Source organism: Hyla sarda, chromosome 10 (assembly GCF_029499605.1).
Source record: "Hyla sarda isolate aHylSar1 chromosome 10, aHylSar1.hap1, whole genome shotgun sequence".
Lineage (NCBI taxonomy): Eukaryota > Metazoa > Chordata > Amphibia > Anura > Hylidae > Hyla > Hyla sarda.
The window spans coordinates 68,714,227-68,737,959 of NC_079198.1; the positions used below are offsets into that span (position 1 = coordinate 68,714,227).

General features: G+C 42.1%; 1 protein-coding gene across 1 annotated transcript in view; it reads left to right on the forward strand.

The window, feature by feature from the left end:
- TMEM86B (transmembrane protein 86B) overlaps positions 1 to 8,791 on the forward strand; it is a gene marked incomplete at its 5' end in the record, with an annotated part of 37,941 nt that extends 29,150 nt beyond the window's left edge. Inside the window, 2 exons of the mRNA XM_056541711.1 lie at positions 5,569 to 5,827; positions 8,044 to 8,791. Coding sequence (XP_056397686.1) covers positions 5,569 to 5,827; positions 8,044 to 8,471 — 687 coding nt within the window. The remainder of the gene's footprint in view (positions 1 to 5,568; positions 5,828 to 8,043) is intronic.
- Positions 8,792 to 23,733: the final 14,942 nt, after the last annotated feature.

The following is a 23,733-nucleotide window of genomic DNA, read 5'->3' on the forward strand; positions in this document are numbered from 1 at the left end:
CCGGAGTGGTACCTAGCCACCTTAGACATAAGTTCACTGTATACATGTATAGATCATAAACAAGGAACCACAGCAATAAAGAATTTTTTACAAAGCAGTACATTACTACAAAATCAAATTCAATTCATATTAGAAAGCATAAATAACATCTTATCTCATAATAATTTTTGTTTTAATTACCAATTTTCTGCAAACAGTTGGGACCGCAATGGGGACTAGGTTCGCACCCAGTTTCGCAAATCTATTCATGGCCTACTGGGAAGAACTCACATTGACCCCGGACCTGGATGCGAACCTAGTCCCCTGGAAGTGATATATAGACAATATCATAATAATATTGAATGGAAACCCTCAACATCTAGAAACCTTCATAAAACAACTCAATACAAACACATTTAATCTCAATTTCACACCGACCATCGATTTACACACAATAGAATTTTTAGATCTAAAAATCACAGTCACAAACAACAGGTTAACATGCAGTACATATCATAAGCCTAAATCTAAAAATAGTTATATTAGGTTTGACAGCTGTCATCTACCTCAGTGGCTGATTAATATACCATACGGAAAATATCGACTCCTCAGACGTAACTGCACTGATACCCAAAATTTTGAAAAAGAAGCCGAAACATTAACAGAACAATTTCAACAGAAACAATATCCTTTTCAACTTCGGCAAAATTCATTACACAAAGCTAGGACACAAAACCGTGATACATTTTTTTTTTTACAGAAAAACAAACAAAACCAGTCACTTGGAACAACAATCTAAATTATTACTCCCATTCAACACATCACATTGTCAAATCAAAAAAATTATCAATAAACATTGGCATCCATTACAAGCAGATAAAACAATAGGACCCTCACAAGCACCAATTATTTATACAAAAGCACCCAATTTGGGATTAAAAATAGCACCCACTACCAAACTGACTAAAGTGGTACAGGGTACAAATCCACTTTAACAGGTACAACAGGTTTCCATAGATGCAATCAATGTAATAACTATAAAATCACAAACTTTCCAAGAAAAACAGAATCAGTCACTTCCACTGCAAATTCCAAGGGACACAAGATTAAAGAACTTCTCACATGCAATAGTAAAATGTTCTATACATCATTACCTGTCCCTGTAACAAACAATATACAGGTCGCACATCACGTACATAAAAAAACGCATCGCAGAACACTTCTATAATAGAAAAAGAGGATATGACAAACATATACTATCCACCCCCTACAAAGAATACCATAACTGTCACATCAGAGGTATACAATCTGCAGACACACAAACTGTACAACCAGAATGGAGGGGGGCAATTTTACTTAAAAAATGTCTAGAGTAGAATCCAAATTCATATATGAGATAAGAACCCTAGCTCCCAAGGGACTTAATGCTGAACTGTAACTATTTGGTTTCTTTTAGTTGGAGGCAGGTTTGGTTTAATGGCGAGTCGAGAGCCAGGCTGTTAGCGCCTCGACTCCCCCCACACCATAACCTAACCACCCCTAATAATATCTAAGCACCACACCAACAATACATAGTCATTTTTTAATGGAAATCCTCCAGGGGAATACCCCCACCCACCCCATCCTTCTGTTCTGAAGCAGGACTGCCTTCTGTTTTGTCTTTTTATCCAGATAGATATCCCTACTGGCCAGTACATCTCATGTCGTTCTCATCAGGTGATTTGTTTTCTCCTAGGTGCCTCGCCATATATTCATAGTCACGTGTTGGCTACTTCTGCTTGTGTACAAACTGATAGCCTATGAGGGAGGAGATAACACTTTTTTGTAGTGTCGCCTCCTAGTGACAACAGCCTGTACCCACGCAGGAGACCACTTTTTTCAGTTCGGTTTAAAAATATGATATGGTCAGAAAATAAGCTAACCAGAGTCACTAGCTTACTCCAGTAGGCTTATTCAACTGAATGGGTTATGGCACGGGTCAGGCAGGGATACATCGGGCGGTCCGTTTAATTCCCCATTCCGGATCTGGCTGCTGAAGGGTAAAACTGTGATGTGAATGCACTTTTTCAGGGAGTATTCAAAGGGGTTATCCAAGCAAAAACTTTTTTTTACATATCAACTGGCTCCGGAAAGTTAAACAGATTTGTAAATTACTTCTATTAAAAAATCTTAATCCTTCCAATAGTTATTAGCTTCTGAAGTTTTCTGTCTAACTGCTCAATGATGATGTCACGTCACGGGAGCTGTGCATGATGGGAGAATATCCCTTGCATGATGGGAGAATATCCCCATAGGAGCTGGACAGCTCCCGGGACGTGAGTCATCAGAAAGCAGTTAGACAGAAAACAGCAACTCAACTTCAGAAGCTAATAACTATTGTAAGGATTAAGATTATTTAATAGAAGTAATTTACAAATCTGTTTAACTTTCCGGAGCCAGTTGATATATAAAAAAAAGTTTTTGCCTGGAATACCTCTTTAATAAGACCCATGTTTCATTTGCTTGTCCAAACGGGGTTGTCCAAACACATTTTCCTTATTGACCATCATTTGTAATCCCTCTCTTTCTCTTAGTTGTTCCCACCTTTTTTTTTTTTTTTTTTTTAGCCCTTATGCCCCTCTGTGGCTGCTTTTCTTATGTAGACCACAACCTCCACCATGTGCAGACTAGGAGTTGTACACACTATAGATGGTAGTGTGGTATGGGGTGTTAGATGCAGGGCAGATGGAATTACCTTAGGGGCAGATGATATTAACCAATTGTATTCGTGTCGCCAGGGCATGGTTTATCCTCAACACCACCCGAAGGTATACCGCTGGATCATGGGCTAGGCACGGGGGCAATAATGACTCCGACACCAAGTTACAGACAACGGTAGCTTTACTCAGTGACAGATGGTACAGTCTATACAGTGTAGCCAGGCCCACGGAGGTGACCAGTGACTTCAGACACCTTAAGGGCTTGCTGGTACTTGCAGTAGATATGGACAATTTAGTGCAGGCCCCCCATGCTGTTAGGGGCATAATATATGATGGGGGGCAGTGTGAGGGGGATATTATACAAAAGTGGGCATGATGAGGGGATAATTATAAAATGGGGGCAATATGAGGGGGTAATATATAAAGGGGAGAAATATGAGGGGGATAATATACAATGGGGCAAATTGAGGGGCATAATATACAATGGAGGGCAATGTGAGGGGCATAATATACTATGGGGGAAATATGAGGGTCATAATATTCTTTTCAGACTGAAAAGAACTACACAACTTCCTCTGTAGTATACAGAAGCTGATAAGTACTGAGAGGGTTAAGTTTTTTTTAAATTAGAATTTACAAATCAGTTTAACTTTCTGGCACCAGTTGATTTGAAAAAAATTCAAGTCAAACCCTGCCACTGTACAATGCGCTGGATTTATCTACAGATGAAATTAGTTAATGAATCCAGACGCGTTTTTGCCCCTGGGAGCCTCACTGAAATATATGCCGGCTGAGAGCTAGTGTAGACATTTGCTAAAACATCTGCAGGAGTAGGCTTTACTAAATCAGGCAGGTGTGGAAGACCCCATTGCCTTGTCAACAATCCCTTTTTAAACTTACCCCTACCCCATTATTGTAACACTTAACTGAGACAGATCAAAAGTCTTTCCATTACCTTACTTGCTAATGTGGAGGTCCATGATAACAGATTACCAATGATAACAGATTCCGATTCCTTCATGTGGTCTATGAGGATATGTTCACACAGCGGAATTTCCGCTCAGAATTCTGCAGAAGAATTACGACAGAAATTCCACGGTAATTTACTATAAATTAATTTGAATGGGATTTCACAGTCCCATTCAGACAGCAGAATTTACACAGCAGATATTCCACCACGGATATTCTTCTTTCCTCATTATGTCAAAATATTAGACTAGTTGGAATACTATTAAAATCAATGGGGAGGAATTTCAGCAAAATTCTGTGTATAGATAACCCAGATTTCTGCTGAAATTACATCACAATTCTGCCACAATTTAGGAAAGCTTTGTTGAACGGAATCTCTGTGAAATTACGGAAGTTCTGCAGTGTGAACATACCTTGAGAGTTGTCTTTGCTGTCTCTAGAGTAGAGAGTATTTTCTGAATGTTTCCATTGCACCATTAATATGGCATCTCTGAGTTCCAATCCACTACGCCTGTGGCTCTGTTACAAGGAATTTGTCCCCCCCCTAAATCTACTAGAATATGTGGATAGTCAAAGAGACAATTTTCAACAATGTGGTTATTACCGTATTTATCGGCATATAACACGCATTTTTCAGGCAAATTTTTTTTGCCTAAAGTCTATCTGCGTGTTATACGCCGATAAGCCGCTGCAGTTCAATGATTTAAAGCAGGCCCTTTAAATCAATGAACTGCAACGGCTTTTGCGGGGCCAGAGACCTCCCGTCGCTGCCCGCTTCTCTGGCCCTGCCTATCCTGGGGTCCAGAGACCGCCGCCGCCACTGCCCTATTCCCTCCCCCATCCCCGATTTTATAATTACGGTACCTGTTCCCAGGATTCGCGCTGCTTCTGGCTCCGGCTGTGTCCTGCGTTGTTGTTATGCGCTGCGCAATGACGAGTGACGTCTTCACGCAACGTCACCATCGGTGGCCTGGCGCACAGTGACAGCTAAGGACGCCTCCAGAGCCAGAAGCAGCGTGGACCCCAGGAACAGGTAATTATAAAACCGGGGATGGGGGAGGTAATGGGGCAGTGGCGGCGGCAGTGTCTGGATAGCCAGGGGGAGAGAAGCGGCGGCAGCAGGACTCTAGACCCCAGGAAAGGCAGGGGGAGAGAAGCGGGCAGCGACGGCGGTCTCTGACCCCGCAAAATCCGCGCTTCTGCGGGGTCAGAAACAGTCTATCAAGGTATACACATGCACACACACGCACCCTCATTTTACCAAGGATATTTGGGTAAAAAACTTTTTTTACCCAAATATCCTTGGAAAAATTAGGGTGCGTGTTATAGGCCAGTGCTGGGTATACCCCAATAAATACGGTACTTCTGAACTTGCTTTCTTTCTACCACAGTAAGTCTGTATATGACATGTGGTGTATATGCCAATGAAGCATCTAGGAGTCTGTTTCTGAAATATAATAACTAAGGCAATGTTCACACATGCATCGGAGCTTCATTGCAGAATCTCTTGCAGAATGCAGGAAGCATTCATATTTTTTTTCCAGATCAGATCCAGACAGAAACCAGACAAACCCCATTAAAGTCATTGGGATCCGTCAATGTCTGTTGTGCAATATCTGTTTTCTGGTTACAGACAGTTTATCATGAATGACCGATATATCAAGTACTTGGCAGTGTGTGTGATGGTCCTCACCTGTTGAACCTTTGCTGGGATTTAAATTTACATTTTAAAACTATATTTACAATGGTTACATTTGTTTCTTGACATTGTACAAAATCACGTTGCATCCATTAACATCTCACATGAGATTTAATATTACTATTTCTGTAATTTCTGGCAATTATACAAAAAGAAACAAAACCAAGGACACAATGACAAGAAGTGGCAATAATATTATATAACTGTTTGTTTTTCTTCTAGGCAAGGAACACTGTGTCAAAACTGCTCCCCTTCCTTATGACTGTGTGCACTTATTTTGTGCTGTGGATTCCACTCTCGGAGCCAGACTGGTACAATGCCCTGATTAAGTGTTTGCCTATTGTAAGCCTGATCTACTTTGTTCTCGTCTATTCCGTCGGTGTGGGCAAGTTCAGCCCCTATGCTAAGATAATCTTCCTGGGACTAGTCTTTTCTGCTGCTGGAGATATTAGCCTGGTTTGGCCAGAGTATTTTCAACTGGGTAAGAGCTCTACAATGAATGCCCAAATTCAACTAACCATTGGTCATGTGTTACAGCTTAATGTTGGTTCATCACTTTTTAAAGGGGTTCTGCCAACTAGACAAGCCCTTCTGAAAGGAAGGCAGTAATCATTGTGGGCTTGGGCACCTAAACCCTTGGTGGTTAGCTGTTCTTGCTGAGGGAAGCTTGGAGCAACCACTGTATGTTTAAGAATTTTGGTGCAGTTTGTAACAAGAAAAAAACCTGACGCAGGTGCTAAAACAAAATTGGTCAAAAAGAATGGAGATGTGTGCTTCGCTCAACAAGGAGAAGTGGCTCAAATTAATTACATATAAAAAGTTTTTGGCCTTTGCAATATGCTTTAGTTAGCTGAGATAAAATCTTTGTCCTATCCATTATTTGCTCCCCATCACCAGGAAGCTCTGTAGTTCAGCTGGCATCTTTTTGTTCTTTGCACTTTTCTCCTGGTTCCCCATCACCTTTTACAGATGACAAATCATCACTCTCCTGTTTTCTGAGGGCTTGGCATGAGTATCCAAGCCAGCCCCCTGACCTAACATCAGCTGCCTTTGCCTTAGTAGAAGCACTATATTACTCCGACAGCTAATGAAGAAACGCCCCCCCCCCCGATAAAACTACATAGGGAGCATGTATATCAAGTATTTACAAAAGTTCAGGTATTTTTTTTCACACAGCCCATTTAGGTGGAACTTAAATGGCCTTACTAAGAGTCACTGGGGTGCAGTGGTTCGAATTGGCTCTCCTGCGTAATCATGGAGAACCAATCCATTGTCATGGCAGCTCAAGACATTTGGTATCACTGTCTGAATTGACAGTGAATTATCTGAATTATTAAAATATATTGCTCTTAATCCTGCATGATGAATGGCGTAAAAGGAAAAAAATTAAACACCAGAATCACAATTTTGGTCACATCACATTCTAGAAAAAAATAGAAAAGTGATAAAAAAAAATTAGCATGTGTTGACCTGGCAAGGAAAGAGTTAATAAGTCCTGTTGACGTCATTAGAGGCAGAGCACAAGCAAGGAGCCAGAGCTCTGTTCGCGTTGTACGTTTTGTATAATGTGAACAGACCCTTTCTGGCAGTGTCTTCCCAGACAGGGACCTCTAGCTGTTGCTAAACTACAACCTCCATCTTTCCCAGACAACCAAAGGCTGTCACTTTTTTTAAATGTATTTATGAAAGAAAAAATAGTATGTGATTGGCTCTCCCGAGCCAAAATAATGCCAGTCTGTTACCACCTAGGCCCAGAAGCACCATTGTTGGCATTCCAGGCATGTTTGATACCATCTCTACCCAGTATCCCTGGGGGCAGTGGGAACTGGGGATAATATTGAGGGTTAGCACTAGCTGTTTTTGGTACCAATGCTAAGCCCCAGCTTAGTAATGGACTCTACTATTAAGCCTAAAAATGAATAATAAAAAAAAGACACATGAAAAAAAAACATTATTACAAAAACCACTTCCCCACAAGCCCTCATTAATCATTTCATTGAAATAAAAAAAAAAAACAGGTCATCAACGTAGTCCTCAAATTCAATGTAGTCCACCACATTCACTTATCTGAAACAAAAAGAAAGTAAAAACATGAAAAATGGGTAAGAACTTTTAGGGTGTTCTCCCCTGGCATTGTATCACTACTTACCTCTGCTGCACAGCATACACCAATGTATACTGTCCCTGCTGACATTGGGACTGAGCTGTGCCTGCGGCTAAGCACCGGTGTATACTATACAGCGGTGGCGGTAAGTAGTGATGCTATGCATCACTACTTTCCTCTGATGCTGAAATTGTGGAATTTTTGCTTTAAAAAACGCCGTAGTCTCAGCATGCTGCAATTTGGGAAAACTGCTAGTGAGTCCCATATCACAGTAAAACGTTGAGATCAAGCTAAAAAAAAACAAGACAAGAGTAGAGTAACAAGACTGTTACTGGAGAAAAAAGCAACCATCTTTTCTGATCCCAAACAACCCCTTTGTCTTTTCTCAACAAATGAGACAAAGAGTTAATCTGAAAGTTTTTTTTAATCTATGTTCTGTATTTTTCATTTTAGAATCTATTTTAATGATATTAGCGGTAGAATGGCTTTTACTATCTGATTGATTTTCTGCATGCTGACCATTTCTATGTTTAGTCCAAATACGCTTCTAAAAAAGGATTATTTACATGAAAACATGTTTTGGTCTCTTTCAGGTATGGTCATGTTTGGATTGGCGCATATCATGTACACGACTGCATTTGGCTTCCACCCTCTGAATCTCCGAATCTTCATTGTTATTGCCATGTTTGGGGTCAGTTTTTACTCTCTGACTTTCCAGTACCTTGGTGGACCTTTTGTGTATATGGTAGCGGGATACACTATGCTTATTTGCATTATGACATGGAGGGCACTTTCGAGGGTCAACTTGGCCTCTTCCAAGTTCTCCTGGGCACAGGTCTCTGCAGCTGTGGGATCTATTTCTTTTATGATTTCTGACTGTGTACTGGCTGTTGATAAATTCTGCTTCCCTCTTTCCAATTCTCGGGCGATTATCATGTCAACATATTATGGTGCCCAGATGCTGATCGCTCTCTCCATCACTGGCTGGTCCAGAGAAGACTTTATGTGGAAATCGAAATAACGTCTATACAGAATGTATTCCTCATATATGATCAGTTAGGATGGCCTCCAATCACATACGGCTGTATTTTTAAGTAATATGTAAACAATGTAAGTATGTATACTATTAAAGGGGTTTCTCATGAACACAATTTTTTGGACCCCTTTCCATCACAGCAATTTTTTTTCACTTTTGTATTTTTTATCCTCGCCTTTCTAAGATCCATATCTGTTTTATTTTTGCATCAACATAACCATATTAGGGCTTATTTTTTTGTTGTTTGACAAGTTGTATTTTTCAATGGCACTCTTTCCTTTACCATATAATGCATTGTATACAAAAAAAAAATGCATGGGGTGAATTGGAAAAAAAAAAAAATAAATACAGCTGCACCACTTTGGGAGGGGGCTGATATTTCTTAGTTCAATTTGCAGTAAAATATGATGTTGGACTTAATTCACACCATGTTTTGGGGCAAACGGCAGGCATGAAGCCTGACATGCTTTTGACATTCAAATCAATCAAGAGGAATAGCAAGGTAAAAAGAAGTTTGCACACCAAATACAATAATAATAATGTTTATTGAAAGTTAACAACAAATAGCCTCACACAATTAAAACCACTTAAAGGAGTAGTCCGGCGCGCACTTTTCTCATTTTATCCCGTCCGGGCTGCAAAATAAAAGAAAACAAACTTTCTCTTACCTGCCAACGAGCCCCCGGAGCTCCGGTACACTTCGGTACAGGTGTTCGGTCCCCGGGCTGTATTCTTCTTACTTCCTGTTAGCCCGGCATGTCACACGGAGCTTCAGCCTATCACCAGCCGAGGTGGGACATCGCTGCTGACGGTGATAGGCTGAAGCTCCGTGTGACGTGCCGGGCTAACAGGAAGTAAGAAGAGTACAGCCCGGGGACCGAACACCTGTACCGGAGATCCGGGGGCTCGATGGCAGGTAAGAGAAGGTTTGTTCTCTTTTATTTTGCAGCCCAGACGGGATAAAATGAGAAAAGTGTGCGCCATACTACTTCTTTAAAAATTGGGACCTTTTTTGGAGGGACACCTGTTCTCATGATGACAGCGTGACGTATTTTATACTCTCTCTCTCTCTCTCTTGTGCACATATATCTTTTGTATATTACTGTTTAACCTCATAGCTGCTATTGGTACATTGCTCTATGTCTATGTTTATGTGAATATGGATGTTTATCCTTGACTTTGCACTTTAGTCCAGGCATGTACTCATATATGATTATATAGCTGCTAGTCTTTTTTGATCTACTTTTTGCACTTTATGTAGGGGCTGTGAATCTTAAGAGAGCTCATATATTACAGATCATTGAGATTAGACTGGTGTCCCTTGGGGGGGGGGGCTGGGTTTTGGGGTCCATCTCTGTGGTTGAGGGTGGTCAATGTGTCTTGTTTGGACCCCCTCTTTTTAAGTTGTTTTAATTGTGTGAGGCGGTTTGTTATGAACTTTCAATAAACATTATTATTATTTTTATTATTGTATACTGTGTTCAACCTTCTTTGTTTCCTTGCTATTCCTCTTGATTGATTGGTTTGTTGTTAAAAGGCATAGGTATAACCCATGTGATCACTTTGAGGTTGAGCCTGCTATCTCTTTGGTGTATTATGCTTTTGACATTGACTTTATTAGGAGGAACTATGCCTAACTACAGTATGTGCCTATGTTCAGTCTATATCCAGAATGATTCCTCATGGTCTACCACGTTTTTAAGCCCTGCACAGAAACAGAATTGGGGAGATTTATCAAAACCTGTGCAGAAGAAAAGTGGAGCAATTGTCCATAGCAACCAATCAGATTGCTTCTTATATTTTTCTGAGGTATTTTTAAAAATGAAAGAAGTTATCTGGTTGGTTGCTATGGACAACTGGTCAGCTTTTCCTCTACACAGGTTTTGATGATTCTCCTCAATTTGGTAAATGGACCAAGCCTAGTCCCAATTTAATATTCGAGGCATTAAAGTCAAAGAGTGCAGGTGAAATATTATATATAAATAGTTCAAATAGTTTTGGCATTTATACTAATGATGCATTTTTTTATGTTTATTATTATTATTTTTTTTATAAACATGGTAAAGAGGTGATTCAATTTCATGGAGATTTATTTATTTAATTTTTTTAATTTATTTTTTACTTATTTTGTTACATTTTTAAATCCCCCTGTGGACTTACTCCATTGCTTGTACATTGCACAGCAGTACTAATATATTGTAATGTACTGTGCTATTACACCCTGCTGTGACAATGAACATCAACCTGCAGTTGCCTTGCAGGGGGCTGAAGTGCTAAAAAATTGCACCATTGATTGTGGCATCTTAGGGGTTAAAGGGCCCGCTGGGGTATGTGAGAGCTGCACTGACTGAGCGCTCAATACAATACAGGAATTTCGGTGCACTACTGTGGTAGATGTATACAATGACATTGGCTATCCCTCAACACTGATGTTAAAATTGAGACATTCGCCAGTGTATCCTTATATGAAGGACACACCAGAGCCCGCACACCAACGCCAAGGTTTCTCAAAATGGCCCGGAACCTAATCCTACCTGTGCTTGATAAGCAAAACAGGGGCCAGTGGGCAATTACGGCAGCATTCGGTCGACTCACAACTTCCTCCCAGATATCCTCCAGCGTGACTGAGCACACATGCAATGGGAGGAGGGAGGCAAGCTGCAAGCCCCACCTGAGTTGGCTAATATGGATGCATAGCCTCACAGGTGCTACCTTAAAGGGGTAGTCCGCCCCTGGCATCTTATCCCCTATCCAAAGGATAGGGGATAAGATGTTAGATCGCCGCGGTCCCGCTGCTGGGGACCTCAGGGATCGCCGCTGGGGACCCCGGGGATCGCCACTGCGGCACCCCAGTCATCATTACTGCACAGAGCGAGTTCGCTCTGTGCGTAATGACGGGCGATACAGGGGCCAGAGCAGCGTGACATCATGGCTCCGCCCCTCATGACATCACGGCCCGTCCCCTTAATGCAAGTCTATGGCAGGGGGCGTGATGACCGCCATGCCCCCTTCCCATAGGCTTGTATTGACGGGGGCGGGCCGTGATGTCACGAGGGGCGGAGCCGTGATGTAACTATGCTCCGGCCCCTGTTTTGCCCGTCATTACGTGCAAAGCGTCATTACGTGCAGAGTGTAATGATAGCGGGGTGCTGCAGCAGCGATCCCCGGGGTCCCCAGCAGCGGGACCCCGGCGATCTGGCATCTTATCCCCTATCCTTTGGATAGGGGATAAGATGTCTAGTGGCGGAATACCCCTTTAATGCTGCCTTGAAGATATTCAAGGCGCATTAATTTTGGAGTTTACACACCTTCAAGTATAAAATTTAAACAAACAACAAAAAACGTGGTCTCAAATGGCTGGAGGTGCTCAACCCCAAATGCGGTTGTGCATTTATACTGGGGGAGCAGATCCTGCCCTTGTAGTCCGTTGCTAGGGGCGATTCCCTGCATAAAAATGCATACAGTGGTCCTTCAACATACGATGGTAATTCGTTCCAAACGACCCATCGTTTGTCGAATCCATCGTATGTTGAGGGATCCGTGCAATGTAAAGTATAGGAAGCTGTACTCACCTGTCCCCGTCGCTCCGGACAGGTCCTCACCGCTCCCGATGCTGTTCCGCTGCTCCGGTGTCTTCTTCGTGATCCTCTGGCTTCTTCCGCATCTTCTGCAGGGTCCGGGCCTCGCTTTCTGGTGACGTTATTATGCTGCTGCGCCGGCGCGGCGTGTGTAGTGACGTAATAACGACGCCGGAAACCAAGACCCGGACCCTGGAGAAGATGCGCAAGACACCGGAGGATCGCGAAGTGGACCCGGAGCAGCGGGAATAGGTAAGCGAACCTGCCCGGGATGCTTAAACTGCTATCCGACAGCAGCTTAAGCATTTTGCGCTGTCGGATAGCAGTTAATGCGATGGCCCTGACAGAGGCCATCGCATATCGATGTCAGCATTGACATACAATGCTTTTATATGAGAAGCCATTGTATGTCGATTTTATCATATGTCGGGGCCATCGTAGGTCGGGGGGGTTACTGTACAATGGAGGATGCCTGCAGCGGACTACAAGTGCCACAATAGAATCCTACACCACATAGACGGTGTGGATGTGTAACAATTAGAAAAATACAATACAGGAATTTAGGTGCACTACTGTGGTAGATGTATACAATGACATTGGCTAATCCCTCAACACTGATGTTAAAATTCGCTAGTGTATCCTTATATGAAGGACACACCAGAGCCCGCACACCAACGCCAAGGTTTCTCAAAATGGCGCGGGACCTACGCTAATCCTACCTGTGCTTGATAAGCAAAACAGTGGCCAGTGGGCAATTACGGCAGCATTCGATCGACTGACTGAGCGCTCATGTGACCTGCGACAATGAATATTCAAATTGAGCCAGCGGGCCCGCCTCCAGCGCACAATTCACTGAAGATGGATGCTGATCTTCGGAGTGCAGGTATGTATTTAACCTGTTAATCCCTCATCGGTCTCCTGTTCACCCACAGTATAACCCAGTGTATTGGGTTTAGTGTGGGCGAACAGATGACCGGTTTCCTTAAAATAACAGGAAAGGAAGTTTACAGAAGGCACCTGCCATGTATGTGTGGACTTTCAGCCCTCTACATACACCTTGACTGACGTGTGGCGTACACGTATGTCAATCTTCGGGAAGGAGTTAAAAAGAAACCATGGCTGGGATTAGTAAACCACTGCCGGTAGTAGCTTCTCTGCCAGGCATAAGCCATGGGGGATATCGTCTTTGCAGTGGACACTACAGGAGAAATAAAATATGACATGGAGGCCATTTAAATAAATGGGAAAACATATATAATATATAGATGGTTTGAGTTTTCCAGATTGAAAGCCTTTTGCCTTTTTTGTCACTACTCCTATATTATCTTGATGGTGGCCTTGATAGAGGGCACAAATATATGTGGTGTCGGATGAGGGTAATGTGCAAATTAACCTTTTCGTGACACCAGGGCACGGTTAGCCTATACACTGTCTGAGGTTGAGCCAGCTTCTCCTGGGCCAGGCACGGGGCAAAGAATACTCTGACACAAGGTTACAGATAAAATAACTTTACTGAGGCAGGATAGATGGTAAAATCTGTTACAGCTCAGATTGGTATAAAGGGAGGTGCAGGGTAAACCTTGGAAGCTTATGGGCTTGCTGGAACTTGTAGTTGATTGTGCTGTATATGACTGACTTGCTGTATAGCAACCCACACTTGACTTTAGTGACTTAAATATCTGACTTGTATGACTGACTTCTAGGACTGCTTTAGACTGACTTGGATCCCCGGGACTTTAGTGCTTACCGCTAGGCTTGACATTCACCTGGGTTCAGGGGTTATTCTTTAGCTGATGTGTGGTTGCAGGATTTGACTTGAGGCCTCCTCAGAACACCTCACACTCTCTCTCTTCAGACTTTCTCTAAACTGTACCTCAGCTGAATCTCACGCCTCTCCTGAACTGAACTCTGAACTCCTACCACACTATATATGGGGCAGATTTGGAGGATTCCCATTGGGCTGACAAAGCACATGGTTTACCACATTCACACTCCCCTAACAGGCTTAAAGCAACAGGTACACAGAAAATGCCAATACATTAACATTGCATTATATTGAGTCCTGAGTGATGTGGGTCCAAGACGGACACTGAAGGCAACATCCCACAGGATGGACAGTATGCTTTCTTCTGTACTGGGTCACCACATATATGTCATTGAAATTTGATCAGAGAGACTCTTACCAATCCCAAGAACAAAAAGGGTTAACTTTTTTTTTTTCTTACCCAGTAATGCTTTTGACTAGGTGCTGAAGTGGCATGTAAGGCCCCCCTCACATACATCAGTTGTCCCTCCAGTATTTTCCTACGGCATGCACTGGAGGGAAACTGATGGTAGAATTGGTCCCATTCATATGAATGGGACAGTTCACAATCATCCTGCGTATCAATTTGGATGCCAAATGTTTGGACACACCGAACGGCACCAGACAAGGGTATGTAGCGTCCAGAAGCAACGGACACTGGATGCTACACAACTGATGACATCTGGTAGACGTTGTCATCAGTTGTGGCATCAGTTGGTTGTGTCAAGATTTATGCTGAGTTCTCCTATGCCATATGCCGGACATATGCGAACCCAGTCTAACACAGCTCCAATCATGTTGTATGTGGGGTGATCTGCAGGCACTGCACCCCCACTCACTATTCTATATTGTCCTTTTGTGATAAACAGTTGGTGTTCTGCCCCTTTAGGAGTGATGACAACACGTGCAGGATCTGCTGCATATTTTCTGCCGCGGATTTTGCTACCCATTGATATCACTGGGTAACAAAGTCACCTGCAAAAAACATGTAGCAAAATATGCAGCAGGTATTGTGCATGTGAACGTTCACTATTACAATATTTAAGTCATTGTTCCATCTGGTCTCACTATGAGTTTTATAAATTTATGTTTTTCCACTAAGGCAAAGTGGGGGAGATTTATCAAAACCTCTGTACAGGAAGAGCGGTGCAGTTGTCCATACCAACCAATCATCATCCATCTTTCAGAGGCCTTTTTAAAAATGAAAGAAGCAATGTAATTGGTTGCATCTGCTCCACTTTTCCTCTACACAAGTTTTTTTTAAATAAATCTCCCCAAGTATTTTGGACAGTATTATTACCAAAACCAAGAATGGAGCCAAAGCGCAAAAAAATACAAATCTTCGATTTATTGTTTTTTCTGTGTAGTTTCCACCTTTGGGAGAGCAAAGTTCGGCATGGAGACACAGAACAAGCCGGATACAACACCCTTGAACAAGCTCTAATCTAAATACTTGTACTTGGTCCAGTTACATGTATCGTTAGTGGAGCAAACCATTGGGTGAAAAAACAGGCCTGAGGTGTGCCTGACCGGCCGTGAAGGATATACTACAGAAGGGGGATACCCTAAGAGTGACTGTAAGAAAAAAGGGGAGGGAGGGCTGGGACGTCTAGCAGGCTGACGACAGCTCCGCCCTGGACTAGTGAGTATAAGTATGAACAGACTCCTCCGACAAATTTGGTTAACTTTATTTAGTTAACCTATACTTGTGGTCAAGTTACATGTAACTGAGTGGAGCGAACCATTGGGTGAACAAACAGGCCTGAGGTGACCTGGCCGTCCGTGAAGGGTATCCTAAAGAAGGGGGCAAAACACATCAATTAGGAAAAGCATGTATTGATGGTTTAAGCAGAACATACATAACATAAAACTTGAGGTAAGGACAAAAATACTCTAGCTATCAGCCTGAGGATGGGAATGTGACAATGGAAGCAGGGAGGAAGCAGTGCCATAGCTTACTTAACCCAATATAACAGAGAACTGACCAACAAAGATCCCTAACCAGACACTGACTCATGCCGTTGAGGAGCTGATGTTGAAATGAAATTCTGGATGTACCTCTTGGCATGCCTATTAGAATGGCTCTACCCAGGTGCGCATGTATAACGAAGGTAACCCAGGTGTCGGTGATGGGAAAAGCTGGAGAGCCTCTAAATAGAGTTGGAAGGTACCATGAGTGACTCAGATTGAAAAGTGGCCAAAACACAGACCCCTGCAGGTGTTCAAGATAGTGTTAGTGACAGAAGAGAGAAGTAGCTGTGAAATACACAAAGAGGCCCATGCTATACATGCAATACTCTTTGAACCATACAATACAACAGAGGACATGATGTAGTTAACATGATGCTTAGTGTACCAGAAAAGCAGAATCCTCCTACTCGCAGGCAAACAGAGGATACACACATGAATAGACATGGGTACACACATGAATAGACATCAACACACACAACAAGAAACTTGGAAACCATACCCACACAGAATAATTTATCACTAAGACGAGTACAACTAAGACAACAATAACCGTATTAGTAATAGAAATGAGATGGAAGTTAAAAGCGAAATAACAACAACGTGAGGCTTGTGGATTGACAATGCAATCTGCCTCGGACAAAAGCGTAAATAACAAATAAAAGAACAAAATAGTGACAACATGAGGCTCAAGGATTGACGAGCAATCTGTCTCTAACATTAGCGAATGTAACGTACAAGAACAAAACAGTGACTACATGAGGCTCGTGGAATGACGATGCAATCTGCCACTAACAGGAACGTATGTAACATACAAAGAAAAATGACAACGGCCTGAGGCTCAAGGATTGTTGTGCAGCCTATCTCTAACAGGAGCATGTTTGACATATGAAAGAATGTAAAGAGACTACTTAAAGCGCAACTGTCATCAAATCTGGACCAAATAACCTACACGGCCTTTGTACTGTGTGCAGATTGTGTATAAGGCAGTGTTTTTACCTTCTGCCATCCTATATTACCCCCAAAAACTGTTTTGATGGAAGCCGCACACAGTCGGATAGGCATGGCGCGAGGATCGCAATGCCCTGGGATTGCTGTGTGATTGACAGACAGGTCCCAGCACATGCGCCCCTATGCTTATCCCCTGTGTGTGCCCCGGTGTGTGTCGTCATGACAAGCGCTCGCTCCCACCGCCTACCTCCTCAGTGCTCATGCCCAGTGCTAGAGGCAGGGAGCGCACTTCCTCTCTGCCTCTAGGCTTTGGGAATAGAAGCAACAGAGCACGCATCTCCGGTCACCGGCACAGCAAGAAGAAAGAAGAGGATAGCGGGCACTATTAGATATTCAGTAATAATAAAGGTGAACATCTGAATAAAGGTTTTTTTGAACAGCAGAGCATGACAACACACGCTGCGGCGTGCAAGGGGGATAAGCAAAGGGGGGCATGCGCTGGGACCTGTGTGTCAATCACACAGCAGTCCCAGCGCTTACATGCAGGGGATAGGCGTGGTGGTGGCAAGGCATTGCGAAACTCACGCCACGCTTATCCAACTGTGTGCAGCTTCCATCAAAACTGTTTTGGGGCAATAAAGGATGGCAGAGAGAAGGTAAAAACACTGCCTAATACACAAGCTGCACACAATACAGAGGATGTGTATAGGTTATATGGCGCAGATTTTATGACAGTTGCGCTCTGAAGCTTACCTGGAACAATGAGGTCAAACTGGTTGTAGCAAGGTGTGTGTAACGAACAGGAAGGAACCTATAAGACGAGGCTTAAAGGGGTACTACGGGGAAAACCTTTTTTCTTTTAAATCAACTGGCTCCGGAAAGTTAAACAGATTTTTACATTACTTCTATTAAAAAATCTTAATCCTTCCTGTACTTATTAGCTGCTGAATACTACAGAGGAAATTCTTTTCTTTTTGGAATTCTCTCTGATGACATCACGAGCACAGTGCTCTCTGCTGACGTTATTATATTAATAATAAGTCTTTATTTATTTATTGTTGTCCTTAGTGGGATTTGAACCAAAGGCCCCAGCACTGCAAGGCAGCAGTCCTAACCACTAAGCTACCATGCTGTATACTAAATGTGTAGTACAATTCCTAAGTAATGAAGCAAAGTAACTTATAATAACGTATGGCCTGTAACAAAGCTATAGGGACGTAAGTGAAGTAACAAGTACAGTAACTGTGCATTCATTGCTACAATTACAATCTATACTTACCAGACAATCTATACTTACTGCGTCCATGAAACTAAAGAGAAACACTATGATGTGCTATACGGAAGGGAACCCTTAACACTGAAGCATGGTACGTTACTTGAAGTTATGTAAGCCCTAAGAAACATAAATGTTCAGCATATCGGCTAAATTAACCCCTAATACACAGTATATAAGCAATTGTAAGATAACGCAAATTGTCAGCTATAGTAACATAACATCAAATGTCAGCTAAAGTAACATTAAATGCTCAGTATACCAGCTATAGCGACGTAAGCCCTGAACAACATTAAAGTACAGTATAACAGTAGAATTAGCCACTAATACACATACTTTGATTGAAACGCAAATTATCAGCTATATAACATAAGCACCGTATGTCAGCTATAGTAATGTAATCACAGTATCGGCTATATGAACACGAAGCACAGCATATCAGCTAAAACAACATAAGCACAGTACATCAGCCACAATATCAATGCCCGGGACAGCAGATATAGTGACATGAAGCACAGAACATCAGTCCTGATAACATACGTCATAGGAACTAATGTAGAATAAATGTCATGGTAACGTATGTGTAGTGTTACTGCTCTAGAAAGGTATGTATAATGCACCTGCTATAGGAATGTGTGCGTTGGTGTTATGTTATCGCGTAAATGACTCATGATCAATAAAAAAACATGTAAAACAAATAACATGCCACACATGAAAAACGTGACCACAAAGCTATAAAGGCAGTGCTGTAAGGAAACATATGGGAGTTACATTGCACGAAGGCTTAAGCGTGTATACTGTATGAAAACATGCATAGTATATGGTGTGAACACAAGCGTGGTACACTAGGTGGAACGTAAGAATGGTGCATTATGTGGAACATAAGCATGGTACACCCCGTGGCGTGATACACATGTGGGAATGTACGCGTAGTATACGTAGGCATGGTACATAGTGTATAACGTAAGCATGAAATGCTGTATGTAATGCATATACACAGTGACCCCCCCAACAGAACAGGGAGCACAGCCCTGGAGTATAACACAGGATATGAGCGCCTACGCATCTCTGCAGTCCTGGTCCTGGCTGCTCCGGTTAGGAGCTTTGAGTCTGATGCTGTGCGGTGAGTGCAGGATATTCCTGTATTCTTTACTTGAGTGTTTGATAATACAGGATATTACTTAGAATCAGCACAGGACAAGTAATGCAACAAATGTATAACATAACCTTATCAGCAGAATAGTGGTAATGTAACCAGCAGAAGGGAGTGCAGTTTAAACGCTGCTACACTGATTCAGTGTGGCGCAATGGCGGCCTGTACCGTGCACCGGTAAGCAGAACCTTATGTACATCTATAATGTCCGCACCAATGCATAAACCACAACTTTACAAACATAAATGGACATGGCACGACATTTCGGGGGAGGAGCCCCCTTACTCATGCGCAGTAGGCTACTGGGTTAAAAGGTCTAAGTAGGATAATCACAGGTGAGAGTTAATTAAAGATTTAAGAATGTCCACGTAATATTACATAAAATATAACATAGCATCACAATAGATAAACCTAGAAAAAGACATTCTTAAATATAATTACCCTGAACCTACACCTGTTACTGAACTGGTGCAATTTTGTGTTGGTAAAGGGAAACTCCGGTGGAAAAAATGTTTTCAAATCAACTGGTGCAAGAAAGTTAAACAGATTTGTAAATCGCTTCTATTTAAAAATCTTAACAATGCTAGTACTTATCAGCTGCTGTATACTACAGACATACACTGCTCAAAAAAATAAAGGGAACACTAAGATAACACATCCTAGATCTGAATGAATGAACTTATCATATGAAATCAAACATATGTAGAAAGCAGGGACGTCACTCACCGGGGTACTGTGCCGATAATTCTTTATTTCTTTAAGGTGCAAAGACAGACATGGTGCACGGACGTTTCCAAGGACTCAGCTAATCAGAGTAAGACTGGGTGACAGCTGTTGCGCGTGCGCATTCACGCTTCTTCAGACCCTGTCTGTTCCGTGCTGCATCACCTTTTTGAAGCTACTCTCTGGTGACGTGCACAGAACAGGTGCAAACTACTTAATCAAGAACATATATGTTAAAACATTAAAAACATAAATCAACCGACTTTCTTTATCAAAAGGACACTCTGCAATAAATAGTACCAGAAGGTATATCATAAAAAGACACTGTAATCGAATCTTTCATTCAGCCCCAGGTTTCCAGCAGCATTCAATTTAATTAACCATTTAGCTTCCGCTTGAAGTAAAATTTCCCTGAAAGAGTAAATCCTTACAGTTCCCTCCATGTACAGAATTCATGTGTTCAATAAAACGGGGAGCACCTTTTTTTAGATCTAACTGAATACACATGTTCCCTAAAACGTGTGTTCAATGCACGTTTAGTGCTGCCGATATAGAAGCGGCCACACGGGCAAACCATAGCATAAATAACCCATTGTGTTCTACAGGTAATAAGATTTTTAATGTAGATTTCTTCACCACCTATCAACGTAGACTTTCCTGTCTTAATATGGGGACACCAAATGCAAGTCCCGCATTTGTGGTTGCCCGTGGGGCCGATTCTTGACAGCCAGTCTGAGGTGTTCGATTTGGAATGAAAGTTGCTACTGGTTACTACATCTTTTAAGTTTTTACTCCGTTTGAAAGCTATCAAAGGTTTTTCATGAACCAGTTTTCCTAAATCTGTATCATTTTTAATCAGAGACCAATTGTTATGAATAGCTGTTCTTATAATTTTTTCCAAGGGGCTGAATTTAAATGCAAAAGAGAAATGGGGTAGAGTGGTGCTTTGCGACTTTAAATGTGTTTTTTTTCCATTTCTTACTCTTCGTGCTGTTATCTAATAGAGTTTTTCTATCTTGTGCAAATGCTCGATTTAATGCCTTCTCAAGGATCTTTTCTGGGTACCCTCGTGCCCCCAATCTCTCCTTCAGCTCACCAGCCTGTACCAAAAATTTCTCATCAGAACTATTTATTCGTCTTAGCCGTAAAAATTGGCCATAGGGCAAAGCAGTCTTAACATGTTCGGGATGGTAGCTGGTGTACTGAAGGAGAGAATTGGAGGCAGTGGGCTTTCTGTACCCTGACGTCTGTATATCACCTCCATTAATCTCTACCAACACATCGAGAAACTCGATCTGCTTGGCATCGACTTTCTAAGTGAAGCGTAAATTCATTTTGTTTGTTTCGTTCAGAAATTTTACAAAATCCCCGAAGTCCGTCTCGGTGCCATCCCAGGCAATGAACACATCGTCCACAAACCTGAGGTAGCACCGGACGGACTTCAAGAAGGGATTATTAGCTGTAAAGATATGCCTGTACTCAAAAGCTGCAACATATAAATTGGCAAGGGTGCAGGCCACGGGGGTGCCCATGGCCACGCCTCCAATTTGTCTGTACCATACGTCATCGAACAAAAACGTGTTATTTTCCAAAATAAACGCCAAAGATTCACATATAAACTGTATTACTTTCTCTGATTTACCTGCGTTGATTAATATCTCTTTTATGCAGTCCACTCCCTTCTCCTGTGGTATGCTTGTATACAGGCTTTCGATGTCAATCGATGCCAACATCATATTATCGGACCAAGCTAGGTCCTGAATGCAGGTGAGAAATTGGTTAGTATCTTTTACTAACGATGGTACTTCCTGCAGAAGGGGTCGCAGCAACCACTCCAAATACTTGGAAAGTGGCTCTGTGACAGAGCCCCGCCCCGAGACGATGGGTCTCCCGGGGGGGGGGCATCTAAGGTCTTATGCACCTTCGGCAGGAAGTACCATCGCGGACTGGAAGGGAATGGAGGGATCAATTTTTCGGCTCTACTTTTGGAAATGACATTGTTCTCTACTGCCTTTCGTAATAGGGTTTGGAGTTTGGTTTTAATTTTAGGAACAGGATTATTTGCTAGTTTTTGATAGGTGAGTGGGTTATTAAGTTGACGGAGGGCTTCGCTGGCATAATATTCACTGGTCATGATAACGACGTTACCGCCCTTATCCGATTTTTTAAGTACTATATCGTCCATATTTTTAAGACGATCTAACGCCCTTTTCTCACCTAACTTGAGATTACTTGGATCTTTTTTGTATATTAGTGACTTCACTTCACGTAAAACATTATTCTGGAAAATGTCAAGGTTGCTACCCGGAGTCACTTGGGGACAAAAGGAGGATTTTATCCCTCCCTTAAAATCCTCAAGTGACAAAACATCATTGTCACAAAAGGTGTCACTTTCTATACCATCCTGTAAATCTATCAAATTATCAAGGCATTCTAATTCAGCTATAGTGGCATCTTTCATCACGCTAAAGCCAAGCGGACCTATAGTGGCAGGGATTTCTCCCTCTAGTGGATTTACTACTTTTCCTTTATTAGCATATAATTTTTTCAAGTTTAATTTTCTTATAGATTTAAATAAATCCACTTCAAAATCCACAATGTTAAAGTCCTCAGTGAGGCAGAAATTTAGGCCTCTGCTTAATAATGACAGGGTATCGTCATCAAAGGTCCTATCTGTAAGGTTGATGACAGCACGTGTGTCCATCTGAGGAACTACTTGTCCCATGACACTTTCTTCCTTCTTGGCATCACCCTCTTCGGTCGAACTGACCCGTCGTCTCTTTTTTCTCCTTGGGCCCCTTCTGATCTTCCTCCTAAAGGGTCACTCGTAGAGGCTTTTTCTGTATTGTTTCTTTCTTGTCCTGACGTACCCGTTTTTCTGTTGTTTTTTTGAACATCTTTGGTGGGTTTTGTATTTTTATTATTATTATTATTACTTGTTTCTTCATTCCCACTGGAGCTGGAATCTGTTGTCCAGTAATCCGTTGTTTTTCTTCTATTTGGATTGTTCCTAGTTCGTCTAGGGTACTGTTTTTTAGCCCCACCTGGTGGAAAAGCTTTATCGGATTCATAATCCAAGCGGTCTCTGATAAATTTATCTTTTTTCTGATCTTTTATTATTGATTGAAGGGTAACAATTTTCTTTTCCAATTTCTTACTAAAAGACTGGAATTGTTCATTCTCTAGACGTGCTCTTAATTCTGTTTTAGTTTTCAACAGTTCCTCCGTGACTTTGGAGTATTCTTTCTCATTTCTATCTATGACAGCTCTCAGCATTTGTAATGCATGTTCTTGGTGAATTCTTTTCCATGTTGCTACGAATTCCGGGTCATCCCCAAACTGTGAGGGATCTTTGTAAGTCCTCAGCCCGCTCGGGACCCGTTCACATTCGAGGTAGGATCTTAAAGAGCTCACTGTCCAGAAGAGCCGTGTTTCCCTCTCCGCTAAGGAGAACACTTTGAATTCAAGATTTTTAATACTTAAAACTTGCAGAGTGTCTTTAATGTTACATTGATTAAAAAACTCACTGACGTCCTTTCGTCCGGCACCTATTGCACCATCCGGCACTTCAGGGATACTGTCTGCAGAATCGTCTGATTCCATTGTAATCCAACAATCGCAAGCTGGTTATCATATGAAATACTTTCGTCTTTACATAGTTGAATGTGCTGACAACAAAATCACACAAAAATTATCAATGGAAATCAAATTTATCAACCCATGGAGGTCTGGATATGGAGTCACACTCAAAATCAAAGTGGAAAACCCCACTACAGGCTCATCCAACTTTATGTAAT